Source organism: Eurosta solidaginis, chromosome 2 (assembly GCF_040869045.1).
Source record: "Eurosta solidaginis isolate ZX-2024a chromosome 2, ASM4086904v1, whole genome shotgun sequence".
Lineage (NCBI taxonomy): Eukaryota > Metazoa > Arthropoda > Insecta > Diptera > Tephritidae > Eurosta > Eurosta solidaginis.
This window is the reverse complement of record NC_090320.1, coordinates 244858759-244878035: the sequence shown is the minus strand read 5'-3', so window position 1 is coordinate 244878035 and position 19277 is coordinate 244858759. Positions and strand designations below refer to the sequence as shown.

General features: G+C 33.2%; 1 protein-coding gene across 19 annotated transcripts in view; it reads left to right on the top strand.

The window, feature by feature from the left end:
* GramD1B (GRAM domain containing 1B) overlaps positions 1-19277 on the top strand; it is a 344163-nt gene that overhangs the window by 93781 nt on the left and 231105 nt on the right. For 17 of the 19 annotated variants that reach the window (XM_067767481.1, XM_067767476.1, XM_067767479.1 and 14 more), the window contains 2 exons: positions 3625-3931; positions 6397-6517. In XM_067767481.1, coding sequence (XP_067623582.1) covers positions 3625-3931; positions 6397-6517 — 428 coding nt within the window. Of the gene's footprint in view, positions 1-3624; positions 3932-6396; positions 7516-7548; positions 10206-14680; positions 14700-19277 lie in introns of those variants that run through there. The other 2 variants (XR_010949825.1, XM_067767482.1) reach the window with 2 other exon arrangements.

Genomic DNA, 19277 nt, shown 5'->3' with positions numbered 1-19277 from the left:
ACGATCCAAAATCCAATCGTTCATTGACAGCAGAGAGCAGATTCGGAACAGCAACATCACCTTCAAAATTAGATTTAAAGAATTCAGCAAAGAGTTCAACAGATTCATCCAGAGACTGCGCGCACTTGTCATTAAAGTGCATGCAAGTGGGAATATTAGAAGAGCCACGTTTGGAGCGAATACAATTCCAAAAAGCCTTAGGATTTACTTTTAGATCCGTTTCGAGCCTTCCCATATACTGGTTATACAGAAATTTATCGAGAACGTTAAACTGTTTCACACTAGTTGTATATTGCTCCTTGAACGTATCCGTAGTATTAGCCCTATACAACTTGTTATACTTATTTCGTTTATTTTTTAAATTTTTTAGAGTTTGGTTGTACCAAGGCAGTTTGTATAGTTTTGGCCCAAGAGGAGGCACCTTGATATTAAAGATCTCACACAACTTATACAGGAAGGTATCGTAGCAAGCGCTGACGTCCTGAGAATTAAATAGATTTTCCCAATTTACATCGAGGAAGGCATTATTAAGCTCCTCAAAATTAGTTCGGCGGAAGTTCAAAGAAAGATTATCCGCGAGAATAGAAACGGGAATCGCATCAAAGTATTGAATAAATATAGCAAGCGGAACATGATGTTTATCGGACGCGCATAATGGGAGAGTACTCTCAGACAGTTCAAATATTAAATTTTCGTCCACAAACACATATATATATATATATATGTCACCCGGTCTATGAAAAGGTAGCTTATGACTAAAAAAAAAACAGCTGTTTACAGCTGTTTCTCCCAAAAAAAAAAACAGCTGCTAACATCTATTTGTCGCAATTTCTTTTTTGAGTCATAAGCCACCTTTTCATAGACCGGGTCACATATATACTAGGGTGGGTCAAATTTATTGTTGAAAAGGCACATCCAGTTTCTGAATCTATGGGTCATACTGAGTAATATTGTCCATGGGACCAGGGGCAGAAACTGCTATTCCTTTTATAATATAATTCCTTGCAAAACTATTAATTTTGGACTTTTAATATATTTGGATCAAGATAAAAATTATTTTCGCATTTTTATTACCTCAGGTCAAAATAAAAGTCCGGTTTGATAACAAAGGCCTTAAAAAATAAAAGTCCGTCTTTTATTTTCACTAGTTCTATCGGACTCAAAAAATAAAAATACAGATTTTACTTTTATATGTGGACTTTTATGGAAAAAGTTCGAAAAATAAAAAGGATGCATGTTTTGGCATAATATTGCTATGAATACCTGGGAACTCAAACATTTTCACCTAGGACAATTTTTAGACCAGGACTTTTTCGACTCCGAAAAAAAAATTATTATTTTCCGTCCCTGCATGGGACCATAGGTCTGAAATGAATTTCAAGCCTCCCTAATTTTGTTAGAAAATTTTATATCCCAATCCGAATAGCGGCTCTCACAAATAAAATTCATGAAAATAAATGTCAAATTCGGATTCGTATTGAGATATAAAATTTTCTAACAAAATTAGGGAGGCTCGAAATTCATTTCAGACCTATGGTCCCGTGGACAATATTACTCAGTATGACCCATAGATTCAGCAACTGTATGTGCACCTGAAGTTTTTTCCCCCATTTTTCCCCCATAAAATTTGACCCGCCCTAACATATATGTACATATGTATATACAAACCAAAACAAACACTCATCCAGAGCTTTACAGATAATTGGGTATGTTTAACGCCGACCCCGAACGGTATCTGCAAAGCACCGATTTGCCACTCCCTAAAAAAATTTACCAAGAAATTAATCAGACCAATTCTAAATATTCTCGCGGAATTTTGTTCTCGCGGATTTTTGTTCTCGCGGATTTTTTTATTACCGCGGAAAAATTCCCCCAATTCTTTTCTCCCAGGGAGAACAATAATGGGGGAATAGGAATTTCGAATTTTCGAAATCAGCTGTTTTGTGAATTGAAATTTCGTTGCGCATTTCTTATTTTGTTTGAAAAATTGAAAAGTTTAAATATTGTTGCGAATTTGTTTCATATGGTATTCAATGACATCAACAGAGGAGCTTAAGAAGAAGAAGACGACGGGATAACACAAATCCGCTGGAGTTGGCTGCTTCCATTCAGCAAAGCATTTTTCTGGTGTCCCAAGTCGTGTTGAAATCGTCTTTCGTCATATACAAAAATCTATTTAAGTCTTCTTAAGAAATCCTTGCACAATTTCTGGATGGCTGCATCAAATATGTATACGAAGAGCTCTTTCGTTGCTTATGATATACTTTTCCACTTAAAATAAAGAATATTGTGTTTGTTGTTGTTGTTGTATCAACAGTGAGAATATTGTGGTAGAATGTACATACACATTTTAGCACAAATTTGTACAATTAAGCGTTCTTTCTTAAAAGAACAATTTCCTTTACCTATTTTGATGCATTCCCTTTAATTTAAGAAGTGAAAAAACTCCCATGAAATGACAGAGAAATCTCCCTCTCCCTCACATTCATAATACCTACTTTTCTCCCATAACCGGTTTCCGCTTTTTCGAACATTGCTCAGAATAGGAGGAAATGGAGAAGAGAAAAAACTCACAAAGAATTTTTATTTAAAATACGAAGAATGGGAGAAGGGAAAAACTCGCACGGAATTTTTGTTTAGAATTGGGCGGAATATGAAAGTCGACTGCCTACCATCTTTGTTGCGCGTAATTGTTGCATGACCCTTTAATTTTAACAACATATTGATTAAAAAAATATTTCAGTGTGAATACCCCTAAAGACGTGGCGAAATCGTGGCTGGCTTTACGTGGAGAGTCAAGAGTGTCGATTAATCGAGTTGAAATTAATTTTAGTTACATGAGAAGTTGATTCAAAAATTGATTACAGAAAATTGGCTAACTAGTTTGCATTTACATACCAATTTAAAAATAATTTTTTTAGTCGTATTATGTCGTCTTTGGAATAACGTCTATTATTGTTCACATAAATAAGATTGTATAAAAAAGTTTAATCAGAAAATATTCTAAAGTCTATTTCATACTTTCTTTGTTGCACGCGATTTCTGCCTAACTCTTAGAAAATATACAATTTGAATGACTAACAGCGAGTTGATTGAGAATTTGTTAAATGTGAATGCCTCTACAACCCCGCCTCGACGTCCATAACCGTTCGAAGGTTAGCTATATAATCGTTCTTCTTCTTGTTTGCGATTCAGGCATTTCCCAAAGATTTTAGGCCGCTGAGACATTGGACCATGATTTCGCTCATGTGCGAGTACAATCTCTTCTCTTGCAACATTGTTTGTGCTCATTTATGGATCTATTTGTTATCTTTGCTCTGGGCCACTGTTGTTGTTGTGTTTTTTTCGATACACTATTATCATATAGCGATTGTTTTTGGATCCATTTAAGATTATTTGAGTATTGTGAAATTATTGCGCTTTGCCTTTGGGTTTATTTGCGATACTATTTCGGCATGATTTCGATTTTAAATTCATTACACACATACTTTAGGATATTTAAATTTTCTCAACTCTAAAATAGTCTATGCATGGATATTACTTACATACATAATTTAATTTTGCATTATTTTCTTTAAACTTAATTTACATTTTTCGTTTTTTATCCTCAATTCTTTTTTATAGGTACGACACAAGTACGCCCCACCCCAGAAGATATGCCCGAAGCACAAATCAAGACGGAACCCATTGAAGTTGCAGTTGCAACTAGTCGTCGTCATACACCACGTCTCCCAGTTCCCACAGTGCAGCAACCATTCATCTACACCGAGCCACAAAGTAAACACAAATGGCTATCGATCTTCGTGATATCTCTGCTGTGTTTCTTGATTATCTTAAATATGATATTGCTATTTAAGTTGTGGTCATTGGAGGAGCGTATTGCGAATGATATGAGCCATCGCGCTCGCATCCCGAATTTGGCGCAATTGCAGTAAGTTTTTATTTTGTACTATTTATACTTTTAATGGCTTAGTAAATAAACAATAATTTGCCGCGATATATATTCGAGGAGCTTAAGGCCGAACTAGTCTTCGCATTACTGGTGTCTTTTCTTTTCTCTTCTTAGATAGATACATTTTTACTGAACAGCTTTTTATGGCAAACATACATCGGGTAGGCTTGTCACGCCACTGCTTATGGGTGATACCGTTTAGCAAAATGATCTTAAGTATTTTGAAGTTAGTTTTCACTTAGAGCTTGAACCTATGTTATGGTGGCCCGGCACATTTTCTCTTTAAGACGGTTGCGTTCTTCCAAAGGGCCTAATGCTTTATAAAATTTTTCAAGGAGAGAGAAATGGAGCTCAACAAATATCTGTTTTCTTAGTTTTTCTTCTTTGTGAGAAACTTGTATGAATTTTCAACTAACTTTTTTTTTCTTTTTTTTTTTTTAAATGGACGTTGTGGCAGGCTATTCCTGTTCACGCGATCGATTTATATATATAGTACCTGGGCGACTGAGCTTTGCTCGGCAACGTTTCGTTCTGCTGGCAATGTTTCTCGAGTATCTTCATGCGCCAAATTATTAATTTCAAACATTTTTTTAGTTATACACTATGAAAGTCTCACAATTTTATTACATTCCAAAAACTTATAGATTTCACGACCGACAACTATCAGTTAGTTTAATTAAATGTCAACTTACTTCCCTAAGCGCCATCTGTTGGTTAGTAGTTAAATGGTTAGATGTCGTTTTCAAATTGAACATATGCCTCTAGTGTTCAACGGTAGCAAATTACCATGGTGATATATCTTTTTGCTATGGTGCGAAATCTTTCTAATAGTAATCAGTGAGAAATTGCAATTCTTCATTTCATATTTGCCAAAAATATGCATTTAAATATGTTTTGCTGGAATTTGCCACGGTGCCTTGATATTGCGTTTCAATTTTATTAGCGTGTGTGAAATTAAGAAAATTAAGTGCCTTGATATTGCGTTTCAATTTTATTAGCGTGTGTGAAATTAAGAAAATTAAGTCGAATCATGTAAAGGAAGATTTTTAACTTTAATGTTCTCCTTTAAAGCGTTAATAGAGTATGAGTAAGTAGAGTACTATTTCGTTTAACTACCCAAACTCTAAATGGCAACCCTACTCAAAAGTGTCCCTATTATAATGCGGAAAGAAATACCTTTCGTTTGATACCCATATCGGCATATCTCATGCAATTTTTTTTAATTTCGAATAGGTGGCAACCCTAAATGGCAACCCTACTCAAAAATGTCGCTATTGTAATGCGGAGTGAAATACCTTTCGTTTGATACCCATATCGGCATATCTCATGCTTTTTTTTAATTTCGAATAGGTGGCAACCCTAAATGGCAACCCTACTGAAAAATGTCCCTATTGTAATGCGGAGTGAAATACCTTTCGATTGATACCCATATCGGCATATCTGATGAAATTGTTTTTAAATTTCGAATAGGTGGCAACCCTACTCAAAAATGTCCCTATTGTAATGCGGAGTGAAATGCCTTTCGTTTGATACCCATATCGGCCTATCTCACGCATTTTTTTTAAATTTCGAATAGGTGGCAACCCTAAATGGAAACCCTGCTCAAAAATGTCTGTTGTAATGCGGAGTGAAATACCTTCCGTTTGATACCCATATCGGCATATCTCATGCAATTTTTTAAAATTTCGAATAGGTGGCAACCCTAACCAAAAATGTCCCTATTGTAATGCGGACTGAAATACCTTTCGTTTGATAATGGGTGTCTGCATATTTCATATATTTTTTTTTTTTAATTTCGAATAGGTGGCAACCTTGTGAAACGTTCTGAGTGGCAAAACCTAGGTAAAAAGTCTTAGAAGGTGATACATTACCTCTGTGCCAAATTTCATTTAAATCGGTTAAGCCGTTCCCGAGATCGTTCGGCTATACAAATATACAAGAATTGCTCGTTTAAAGATATAAGATATCAATATTGTTTCCAATTCCATTTCCAATTTTGGTTTACAGTTCAGTTGCGATTTTCGGTCCAATTTTGGCTTTCCTTCCAATTCTAGGCTTCATTCTAGTTTCTATCTGCGTTACTGTTTCAGTTTCTGTTTTCGTTTGAGTTTCGATCTTCGTTCCAGTTTCGGTTTTAATTCCGGTTTCAGTTTGATTTCCGAACCCAGTTTCAATTCCAATTTAGGTTTAAGTTTCGATTCTAAGTTCGGTCTACGTTCCAATCTAGGTATTCCTTTCAGTTCGTCGTTCTAGTTTCGGTTCGTATTTTAGTTTCGATTGCAATTTCGATTCCAATTGCACTCTTCATTGCAGTTTCAGTAACAGTTCCGATTACAGATGTTTCAATTTTGCGATTGGCAAGTTCAAGCACATATCAACTAAATCAGTTATTTTATTCTTCACCGTGTATTAATTATTGTTATTTTTTCTTCGTTCAAACGCAGAGCATTGCCAAGTTCAAATCAAGATTGGGTCGAGCTTTTACGTCAACAAGAAATCTTACATGAAACAGAGTTAAGGAAATGGCACAAAGTATTGCAAACTGCCATTGAATTGTTGAAAAAGGTAAGCACTGTTTGTGAATTTATTTTTAATAATGGTAATTTAACACAAGAAATTGGGAAAATTCATGAAGAGCTATAGTAACAGACATAGCTGCATTGTATTGTTAAATTCATATTTGTACATACAGTCATACATAATACAAATGTACACAAATAAAAAAAGTTGCTGCAGTGCGCTTAAGGGAAATCTATTGTACACTGAGCAAAAATTACGCTATCGTATAACAAAAAATGTATAAGGGTGATTCGAAAATCTTGATATAGAAAATTTTAACTATTTAGCGCTCTCTAAAGTTGAATAATTAAATTAAAAAAATTGGAATTTTGGGGGAGTGAAAATGAACAACATCTATGTAAAATAGCTTAATCATCTAGCGACCGCAAAACTTGCAACTTTGTCAATTTAAACCATGATGGTCAGTAAAATTTTGTACTTAATCAAAAAATTAACCTAACTGAGACAAAACGGTTATGTTGTGAAGGTTAGACGTTTGTTTTGAATCACCCCAATACTTAAGTATGTATGTACTATGTATGTATCTATCGTGCAACTAATAATTAAGACTTAACAAATTTCCAAAAACAAAAATTACTGTTACAAAGTGTTACTGACTATATATAAGTACAAGAAATTAGTAAGATATATTGTATTATGAAAATCTACGCAAAAAGCACTGATATACATATGTTACAAACGCATTTATAATACACACTGGTTTAAATTAGGTCCAAATGATAAATTGGGTTAATGATATGTTAATGTCATATATGTAATACTTCGTTATTGGCTATTACAGGCTGTGTATACTCACAAACATCAAAGTGTCGATATATTGCTTAGCTGTTTAAATGTTTTTGTTTTTTTTTTTTTTTCAATAATCGAATTTTAATTTAAATTTTTACATGTCATACTTATGCTATCATTGTGGACAAAACAAGTGTGATATCTTATCCGTCAACTGCCTGACAGGTTTTTCCATATGACGACGTATACAGCCGGCTGAAAGAAAGAGATGAAAGAAAGAGATGCAGGATGAGACCAAGATAGTTACTTTAACAATCAGGTGACCGGTTCTATTTGTAATTTTGACGTTTATGCCGAAAATATCACGCTTGTCTTATCCGCAATGGCTGCTACAATAAAAAAAATATTAGGCTGCCTTTTTTTTGATTTCGAATTCAAAACTATTTTCGTGCATATTGTACTCGCAATATAGGAGTATTACATATATGAGTAATGTTAATATTATTGAAAAATTTTTATTATTTTGTGAAATACTTTTTATTTTTGTTTTTTGTTTTGAGATGCACCCTTTTTTCCTATTGTCAAAAAAAATTTGTTATTTATCAATGGCAACTTTTTCAAAATTTTTTAAAGTTTTTTTTGGGAAAAATTTTTTATATTTATCAATGGCAATTTTTTCAAATATTTAAAATTTTTTTTTTTTTTAATTTTTTAAATTTATCAATGTAAATTTTTTCATATTTTTTTTTTTTAATTTTTTTTTAAACAATTTTTTTGAAATATTTTTCATTTCACAAAAAGCTGTTGTAGAATATATTTTTTTTTAGAAATATTTTCGGCAAAACCAATTTTTTGCTATATTTCGCTTTAAAAAAAAGTTGTTTAAATTATAAAAATATTTATTTTGAAACAAAGTTTTAATGCATCCTTTTTATATAATTTTTTTTGTGTTTAAAGAACGATTTTTTTCCATATGCAAGTTTGTTTTATAAACATTAATAGCTTACAGATAAACGCACCAACCAGAAAATTTTAGTAGCCATACCAACCAGCATACCTTAAGGGCTCGACATAAAGGCTGTTCCAAATCGTTCGTGAAATTCAGTGCAAAAATGTTCCGCGTATTTTTCTTTCTATCGCTTTTTTACTATTTTCATTGCGGGCGAAAAAAAAATTCGATTGAGTGGCTATTTTTTGAAAATGTGCCTAGCAGGATTGTGATGCGCTTAACCCCGGACATGGGAATGGAAGTTTAGTGACCTTAATGTACCAACTGTTGCGTTAGGTTTAACTTTAGTTATTTTGACTTAAATTGAATCGAATTGAAAAATACGGGACATTGTGTTCTACGATCCGTGATCGAAATAAATTTTTTAAATCCAAGTAGCACTGAAGTGTTGATTCGGATTAGTGCCTTATTTTGGGCGAGAATGGATGTAATGGATGGATTAGATCCACAATTTGTTATAATTTGTATAAATATACATAGACAGACATGGGCAGTTTCATATTAATCGTGTAAGTGGTGGTTTTCTATACTTGATCATATATGTATAACACGATACGGTTCCAGGTTTCTTGCTATATAGTTAATTAAAGCCATGATTCCTTTTTCTTTTAATTTTCCAGCGATATAAATTGCATTATCTAGAAATAATTGGAAAAGTAAAGACGCGCGTATAGTTTGATAGCCGGTTTTGATATTTGATTTTATTATATTCGATTTTCATAAATTTTTTAAGTAGCCTCACGTTAGGCGCTACTAAAAATATAAAGAAATTTGTATCTTATACTTTTGATACATTCTGTTATGTCCTTTGTAATATATCGACAGTCCATATGCGAACTGAATAGTATTTTAAGGGCCTTTAAGGCTTTTAGGCACTAATATGAATTATTGCATCTACGATGCGTTCCTTAACTGATTATGATCTTTCAACTTGCAATGTTTTCAATTTACATGGGTTTTAAATAATGCGTATAAGTTTATTGGTTTGCTTTCCCCATTATTTTGGTTTTTGATATTTGATCTTTTTATATTCGATTTTCATAAATTTTTTAAGTTGCCCCACGTTGGGCGCTACTTAAAATATAAAGAAATTTGTATATTATACTTCTGATATATTCTATTATGTCATTTGTAATATATCGACAGTTCATATGCGAACTGAATAGTATTTAAGGGCCTTTAAAGCTTTTAGGCACTAATAGGAGTTATTGCATCTACGTGATGCGTTCGTTAACTGATTATGATCTTTCAACTTGCAATGTGTTTAATTTACATGGTTTTCAAATAATTCGTATACGTTTATTGGTTTGCTTTCCCCCATTATTTTGGTTTTTTATAAGAGATTAGGTGTATTTAGTTACGGTATGTAAATTAAAATACAAATATAATTTCATTTGTTTGTAGATAATTGTTATACAGCCAGGCATATGCGTTGTATGGGCGTGTGCTTGGTTTTAACATTTCATAGGTGTTTTTATAGTTGTAATGTGCAATGCAAAGATTTCACAATCGCATGAAATGAAAATATTCTGGTACATAACGTGACGTTTAGATATTTTTTGTTTGTTTTAAACATAGACGCAATTCTATAACTTTTATTTCACCCGCTTAACTGCCAGATAGCACCTGTCATTTGTTGAGGATGATCTGCTACATATCGAGTGTTAAGTAGCTTCTAAGCAACTTTACCTCAACCCAAACCAAATAATTTTAACGCTATAGCAAACTTTACTTTTATTAACTCAGCATTTATTTAAACCTTTTTTTTCAACCAAAAAACTAGCCATTCATTTTCATTATTTCTACAATCTTTGCGCGATATACATATGTATTTTTCCAATGTCTCACTGCCTACTCGCACTGCTCGGACGCCAGTTAACTCTCGTTGTGTCAAGAACTGGGCATCGGTGACGTAGTTCTCTATTGTGACACTTTTGTGATTTCCAGCTTTTTTATATATATTAGCTGACAGTTCGCTCAGAAAAACTTGTATGTGTCCACATAAGAAAATAAGTATAACATATTTTCATTTATTACAAATTAACTCATATTGTTACCACTAATCTAAGACTAAATTACTCTGTAAGAATTGCAAAGATCAAGTTTATTGAGAGAAATGCCTTTTCAAAAATTTCTCTCAATTATAGTTCTCGTGGCAGTGGTATTAAAATTGAATAATACTCTTCTTTGTAAATACAGATATGACCCTGCCGCTCATTAGGCAGGATTGCGACTGCCGTAATGTTTATACATAGGCAAATTTTCAGTTTGCGCTTTGTGAACATAAGAACACAAAGTTTAGCTTGTGAAATTATTCTGATTTCTTTTTTAAGTCTTCAGCTATTTATACATTTTGTGAGTGCAAAAGTAATAACTATAACTCCGCCTCCTCCCCTAAATATCAGTTAATATCCCAGTGCTTGGATGGTGCATTGAAGAGTGATGCATTGTCAAAAAGTTTTCTATTTCATTGTGTGTAATCATGCTGCGCTGTAAAGTCGGCATTTTTACTGACACACATTTTCGTCTGAAATAGATTCAATTCTTGTGCATCTGCAGTGGCTTCCTCGGTATTGGCAATCGTGGACGACGTGGTAGTGATCTTCGTGTTGTGCGACGATGAAGATGCTTCCGTGGTATGCTGTTGCCAAGCATTTACTAATAATTCTGTCTGTTGTTCCGTCAGTTTTTCGTTGGTAAATATCGTGTAGTATCCTCCGTCTTGGAGGAGTCTCTTGAAATGCATGAAAGAACAATTTGTATAATTTATTGCTTTTTTGTAGCGTGCTGAAATTTGCTCGATCGTGTGCTGATTTCAGACCTCTTATGTTTTAATATTAAACACGTTTAGTTATATTTAAACTATTTTTGCGAGTTTGAGTCGAGCTCAAGGCCTAACAATAATTATTTTATCATTATTATTGTTATGTTACATTTTTGCCAGATGTAATGTAAGAGAGTTTAATTAGCTAACACACTACATGACACTGCAGCGCAAATAATGAGCTAGAATGAAAGAGTAGAGTATCCAATGTTGTGACCAGCGGTAGTGCGTATGGGAACGGAAGCTGTAATACTACCTTGGTACAAAGGCTCATCAACAGGCGGTGGATCAGTAGTAGCCGATGTCGGTTATTGTCGCGCCGAGGTGCCTGCGACCTTTGTTCGTCCAACCGTTGCATTGTATTTATGACCCAACCATTGGCCTTGATTCCTTTTAATATTATACTGGCAAAGGTCGCAAATTTTTTATAAAAGTCTAAATAGTCTATACTGCTTAGATAAACACAAAATAATCGTACCTAAAATTTCAAATATTTAATGTTCTGTATTTACAATTCTCTTTTCAATTGAAATTCTTACTAAAATGTACATAAATAAGAAAATCTATTTCGTTTGATGATCAGACTATCAGAAGAATATTACCCTGGTTGGTTTATGGCTTACGCGCCACGTAAAAGTTTGTTGCGTTTCGTTTTTCTATCAATTTTTTTTATACTAAGTTGCTTGTTCTAATTTGCAATCTTTTCTTTATTTTAATTATCATCTCACCCTTGGTTTAAACATTTGACATTCCATATTGTTGAAATAAACATACTTTTTCGTTTGTGCTGTGACAGCAGTGTTAAAAAACGTATGATTCTTTTACTTAAATTTGCTAAAAAGAATTTGAAAATTTTTTACTACTCCAGCTCTATAATAAATAAACTGGTTTTTCTTTCAATTTAAATATTTAACATTTACTATTCGTTATGTAGACCTATCATATTACTTAGATTTATATTCGTTTATAAAATTCTATATCGAATGTTCGCTGTTAAAGCGACAAATTAAATCATAAACGAATTCCAAAAAAAATACAAAAAATAGCAAGGGAATAGGAGTAACAGAAGCGTACTGCTCGAATTTATTCACTTCTCGCAGTAGAATACGTGTAATATCACATTAATCATAAAGACAATTAAGGTACACTAAAGAAGGAATAAGTTCCTCAAAGCAAAGAAAATGAGTATGATTTTTTTGCCATAGACATTTTTTTTCTCAAAGTGACAATATGTGAAAAAAGCATATGCTTAAACGAGTTAAAAAAATAACTATGGCAAAATAAGCATACCCATTTGTTGTTTGTTTTGAGGAAATAATATTTTTAGTGGTCTCCTTTTCTTTATACGTAATAATTTGCGGCATAAAACTCTCTGCTGGCATTAACCAGAAAGTGTGGGCATCCTTGAAATTTGATCTTTTCCGCCAGGTAAGAAATTTGTTTAATCAATTTGATCTTCAATTCATTGTCTTTTCTTTTAAATTGGCCTCTCATGCTATTCTAGTTTGAAATTGGAAATCATCCATTCTAACAAAGTTTCCCCACAACGTATTTTATACTCACCACTTGATGTATAATGCCAAAATCTGAATGCACCTAAGCCCGAAAAATCAATTTTTTATACGCTTTCTTGCATTACTTAGTCTTGGAAAGCAGTGTTTGGAGTTACGTCCTTTATGAGTTTAGTGTACTCTTTATCCAATGTAGCTACTTAGAGAAATAAAGCAAATGGAAATGTGACCTTATTTGATGATCTTGTTGTGCCCCATAATGCAATGTCCCCAAGTAAACTCAAGACTGCATCATTCTGTTTCTTCCAGCAAGAATATTGGCGATTTCTTGAGCATTTGGAATTATTTTGAATACATTCACGAAAGTTTGTTTTCAGGGAATCTGGTATTCTTTTTCAACTTAAATCGCAAGGTTTATTGCTTGCGTCATTTTAGGAAGGAACTTCTATATAATGAATTCGCAAACAGCGAGTACATATGATGTGTTTTTATATCTCCAGTCTCTGGAACTTGTCGGTTAGAGCGCGTGTGAAAAATCCAATCGATCGAGCAGTGGCAGCATTATAGTCCGTGGACTTAAAGTCGCATGCAGATTTTTCCAAGTTTCAGAAACGTTGTTGAAACCGAAAAAGAGTTTTTCAAATAAAGCTTCTTTCGTTTGTTGTGCCGTTTTCGTTCCTTCTGAAAATCTCTTTTGTTCTCTTTTTCTCTTCAGTGGGTTTCTGAGCTTTCTTCGAAGACATGACGGCAATTGATTTGTTCTAGTACAGGCGGAATCATTGGGATTGTTTCATACTAGATTGTATAGTTGGATTAAAAGTACAGCCCCATGTTAAGACAGAATGTTTTGGGCTTAGTCCAAATTGTTCAATTGGTATATCCTCAATTTTATTTTTACTTTTCTTCATTACTACTTTGTTTGTTCCAATTCGGACTTCGTTGAATCTTGGTCTAAAACAAACAAAAAGTGCCAAAAGAAATCCCAAAGTTCCAGTCGTTATTTTGAATTCTGATTGGTTCCATAATCAAAACCATATAATTTTGCAAACACCAACATTTCCAAATTCATATTTCTTATTACTAATTGTGAATATGAAATCCTCTCCAATTTTGGTAACAAGAGATCCTTTTCCATTTGATTTTTGCTTAAAATGAGTGTGTATTGTCCATATGCAGGAAGTTAAGTCTGCAATTGTGCCAATGTTTAAATGGTCCAATCCTAGTTCTTTAACAAAAAACTCATGCCAGTGTAATATCAGTTTTATTGCTTTTGCTTTCAATTCAACATCTGATACTGTTCTAATTATTTTTGTGCTTTGTATTTCCAACCGTATGAGCATCGCAAGAGGTTTTCCAACTAAATTTACAAAATCTTGCAGAATTACAGCTTTAGTGTCCAAGGAGAGATTGGTATATATACTTGGTCCTTTTGTATTGAAAAAAATTTTCACTTTGGACTGCTTGGAAAATGCCGAGCCATCATTGCCAGTCATTTTACATGTTTCACCCCACACATATATCTTGTTCACTCTTACATACTATATTTCATCACCTGAATACCTAACGTATATACAATCTTTTATTCTTTCTATTTATGGTATTCACAATTAAATATCATTGTGAGCAGCGATGTAGCGATGTTGCCAGATGATTTTAAAAAAGCTAATTTGGGGGATTTTACCCTTACAAATGTTCGATTTTGTTTACGCGTAACTGATGTGGTATCCAAAGTGAAATCAATCAATGAATAACCACATCAAACATCATATACATATCATATGAATTTCAATCATTTTACTAAGCATATATTGTCGTTTCTTTCAACTAAATAAAGAAACTTGTTTTGTTTTTATTATCATACATAATTAATGCCTTGTTTGAACAATTAACATTTCCTCATATATAACTCTCAATGTTGAGCTCTTCGTTCTTTCGATGCCATATCTCTTAAGTTGTGCTTTGAATGCATATACACTCGCGATTTCCATATTTCGCCCTACTACGCGTACAATTAATTATTATTAAAAACTAAAAGCCCTCCAAAAATGTGTTATCACTTTACGTTTTTCTGTTAGTGAAACCTACAATTTATCCAAGTTGGAACAAATTCAATACATTTGCACGGTCGCACAATGGTACGCATGCACTATCAAACCGTGATCAAATATGCTTAAGGATACAACACATTGTCAAGCATGACATGAAGTTTTATAGAATCTTTGTTGGACTGCCTATAATATATATAAAATACTGATGATTCGATTTCCAAGGGAGTTGTGCATTTTTTACCTAAACAATGTTTTTTTTTTTGATAATTGCTATATTTGGTTGTATGTTCACTGCATGATGAGAACCCTTTTCTTCTTGAGTGTTGCCAATAAAATATTTCGTTTCTGCCTGCATAGTACGGCTGTATATAATTGTATTCTATGTGAATGCAATTCAGTTGAAGGTGAAATCAATAAATTGAAATTTCGAATGCAGCCAATGACTAGGTTATTGACTAAAGACTAAAAAAATGAAGTCTGGAGCCTTTTTGAAATCGTGACTTATGAGTCATTTAGAGGAGGCACTTACTGGCTTAATTCTGAATTTCAGAAACTATTTGCAACGAAATGTATGCAAATTGCATATATTAATCAGTTAATTTCAAAATCTCCTGAATTATTTGCAAATAATAAATTAAAGGAAATTTATACAGCTCTTCGCAGCTGTCATCTGATAGACTTCCTTGACGTGGCGTATTAAGTATTGAGCCAAATGAAAATAGTCTCGCCACGGCGGCTGATGTAGGCAAAAGTGCATTATATTTGATGTACGCCCCTTTAATGGTAGAACAGCGGTGCAAAATGGCTTTGTTCGACAACGAAAAAACCTCTACTGAGCCAATCACAACAAATTTATACAAACTATAGTCAATTGCATTATCGTAACAAAATGCTGCACCTTTCAAAGCAACATTATTTTGGACTTGTTATTGTCATACTGTTAATACTGTATTTAAACAATTGACATTTCCATATAATACTATTAAGTTTGAACTCTTCGTTCTTTCGAATTCTATTTCTTAAGTTTTTACTGTAAAAAAGATTTGGTAGAAGTTGAATTTTTGATTGGAATTAGACTAGCTTAAAAAATTGCAGGCTAAAACGCATTTTTGAACACGTTTCACACAACTCAATCTACCAGCGCAGCGACTGTCAAATCCTGTTCCACTGAAAAAAAATATGTAGATACACCACGAAAACTTCGTGCAGCACCTTAAAAGTATTTTTTCGATAGCATGATATGAGTAAAGAGCAGACAGCCAAAATATAATGCTTTTGATTTTTGAGTTTCGAAAAAATCACAGAAATTTCGATAAATGTAAAAAAAACTGTTCAAAATAATTTTGTACAATGAATATTTTTTTTAGTCATCCGAAATTATTTTTATAAATTTTTACTTTGTATGAGACTGAAACGATTAAAGTTTGTCCATAATTTATACAATAATGAATAATAGCATCAAAGAAAAAATGCTTACCAGCATTAGGTGGTGATAATACAAATATAAAAATTTTTTAGGACCATTAGTTAAACGGGCCACGGGTACTAAAGCACTCACCTGTAGTCCAGTGGTTTTGCCAATCGTGATGTTGGTGTTGATGGGGTTGCTGGTGTGGATGAGGGCGATGTTGGCGGCAACTGACTCCTCCTAGACCTCTCGTTGGGTTTTGTGTTATACGCTAGTCGACGTCGTCACTGGAATAATATTGAAACTGCGGATGTTCTCTGTAGTAATTCGGGTGGCGTGCTGACAGCCAAACGCCAAGATCCACAGATTGCTTTCGCACAAGACGCCGGAAAGTATGCCTTTGGGAAAGATAGTTAAAGAGCGACCGCTGTCGTATTTTTCTTTAATTTGACCACTTAGTATCAGCCTGTAACCGGCTCCAATGAAAAAAAACAGTCCTTTAGATTTTGCACAAGCACCTTTATATTTGTATAATTAAAACCGTGGCTCACAAGAGGCTTAATGAAACAATCGCCGCTTACACGAACTTGAATTGAAATTATGAAATTTAAAAAAAAGGCACTCGTAGCGTATATGCACTTTAGTTAATGCAATCTTAGAGCTTACACCACGTAATAAAAATATAAATTTATATTTGTTATGTATATAACTTAGTTGTAGCACAAAAGAAAAAATGACCAGCAAAATTTTAGGATTTTGATTATAATAATAAAAAATGTATGTTGTCAAAAAAGGTGGTGGTTTTCTGACAGATGGCGATCATGCCAGATCGCCATCCTGTATTTGCAGCGAATTTGATTTGGTGGATTTTGCGCGGTGGGGGCTGCCACACGGCCATGAGGATTCCCAATAGGGAATTTAAGGGTAGATACAATGCATTGATTCTAGGGATACTTCAATATAAAAAAATACAAATCAATAATCGAATACAATGCAAGATATGGGTTATATATATAAATTCATAGATATTCGATACAATACAATTCAAGAATGGAATATAATACCAAGTACGGGATAAATATATAAATCCATAGAGCTACGTATAAAAAAGGAGAGAGATGGGACGGATGACAGCCTACACCGCGTAACCAACGATCTAATACATTAAATAAACTTTCATAAAAATATTGAATTTTTTCTTGATTATCACAAAATTGACAAGATATTAATTTTTTCATTATTAACAGCGATTTTTTAATATTATAATAAAAATCTTTGATATTGCATTGTGGTGCATTAAATATTAAGTGTTGTGGATCTAAAGTAGAAAAGTAATTCTTCTATAGATAAATCGTTATAAAAACTACCATGTATTTTCATAATATTTATCATAAGTGGAGATACTCTAGTATAAAATTTCAACTTAGAAGTCATCCATAAACTAGTGATAAATATCTGGTTTATTGGACTCACTGGATATTTTTTGAGCCAAAGTAGTATCCTTCGGCTTTTCCAGTTTTTTCGTCCCTTCTATTGATGTTACTGTTTTCGCTGCACTATTCAAAATCTTTTGAATTGCCAGATAAATAATTTTATGGAATGAACCGCTATTAGAACAGTATCTATTAAAATTACCTACTTGACCAAAGTTTAAACAATAGTGTATAAATGTATCAAAAAAGAAATTTTTTCCTGCACTAGGTGGTGATAATATAAACATGGTATTTTTCTTTGGAATATTTTTATCTATAATATTATAAAGATTTCTTAAAAATATGACAATTTCTTCTTCAATATTATTAAATTGATATTTTAATAAATCTTCTAAAATTTCTATTGATTCTGGTATAGTATAATTATATAAATTTCCTATTGGAGCATTAAAAATTAAATTTTGCGGTTCAATTGTTTTTAAATACATAAATATTTCCTTAAAATTTAAATTGTTAATATCATTATTTATTATTTTTAAACAATTTTTTTATTAGTATAGAGTCTATATTCCAAAATTTAAATTTTGATGATAACCACATTGAAGTATTTAATATATGATGGATTGGAGCTGTTGGATGCTGTTTCAAAAATTCTATTACTTTGTCTCCCTTTCCTCTCTTTTTACACCCGGAATTTGAGATATTTATATTTGATTCGTCGCTGAAAGCAGTAGTTTCATTACCATTTGGTGGTTCGGATCCAATGGTGAATTTATTATAAAAGTCGACCTATAATTCGCTTCCTTCCACCATTCTGTCTTCGGTTTCTTCGATATCTTTGAAAAATCTAATACATGGAGCTTCATCACTTGGTAGTCACGTTCTCCCGGCGATGTTATAATAGATGTACTGCCTGCAATCTTTCTGCAGATAGATTGACAAATTAATCCAGTGTTGGATCGTGAACTGCCAACTCGGAACGATTCGTCTAGCATATCGTCTAGTGAATTGTTCTGTAATGGAATTGTAGAAGCAACATCTGCATGAATTGTTTGAATAGGAACAATCGTGTATGACGTGGGTGTGGTTGCCGTGGTACGAAATGATGAGGATGGCCCCTGAAAATTTTCTGCATATTTGTTTGTAATCTAATTGGACGTCTCCAATGTCATATGGGCATCCGTATACGTCATGTACCACTCGCTATTTAAGATAATAGTTACTAAACTCCTCATTGAACCCTTGCCTGTTAAAAAAAAAATAATAATATATATTTTGATATTATATAAATAATTTGTTATTACCTAATTCTTTGTTTTGGTTCAGCAGTTGCTTTTGAACAAAAGCCATCGATTCGATCAGATTGTGCAGGTACCTCTTCGCCTCGTACATCTTCTCCACCAAAGAGAGAGATATCAATATCTCCATTCAATAATCAATAATTCCATCGTCCATATCACCAGCAGCGCAGAAAAAAGAGAAATATTGTCTGAATTCTCCGGTAGAATCGATGCCTTCCTGATTTCCCCATCTATATCCAATTTCATTTTTTTCGTTGTTTCCTGATTGTCTGATTTCGTTTCCTTTTTTTCTCCATCGTCAGAGCCACTTCCACCATCTGAGTAGTTGGAAGAGATTGAACTTGATCTTCCTCTTTTTTCGACATCTGTTCTAATATCGCTTCCTCTTCGTTTTCTGTCATTACCGGCGACACATCGTCGATCACCACCGGTTCGCGATTCATCTTCACTTCTTTCTTCAACATTATTTTCAGGTGAATAAC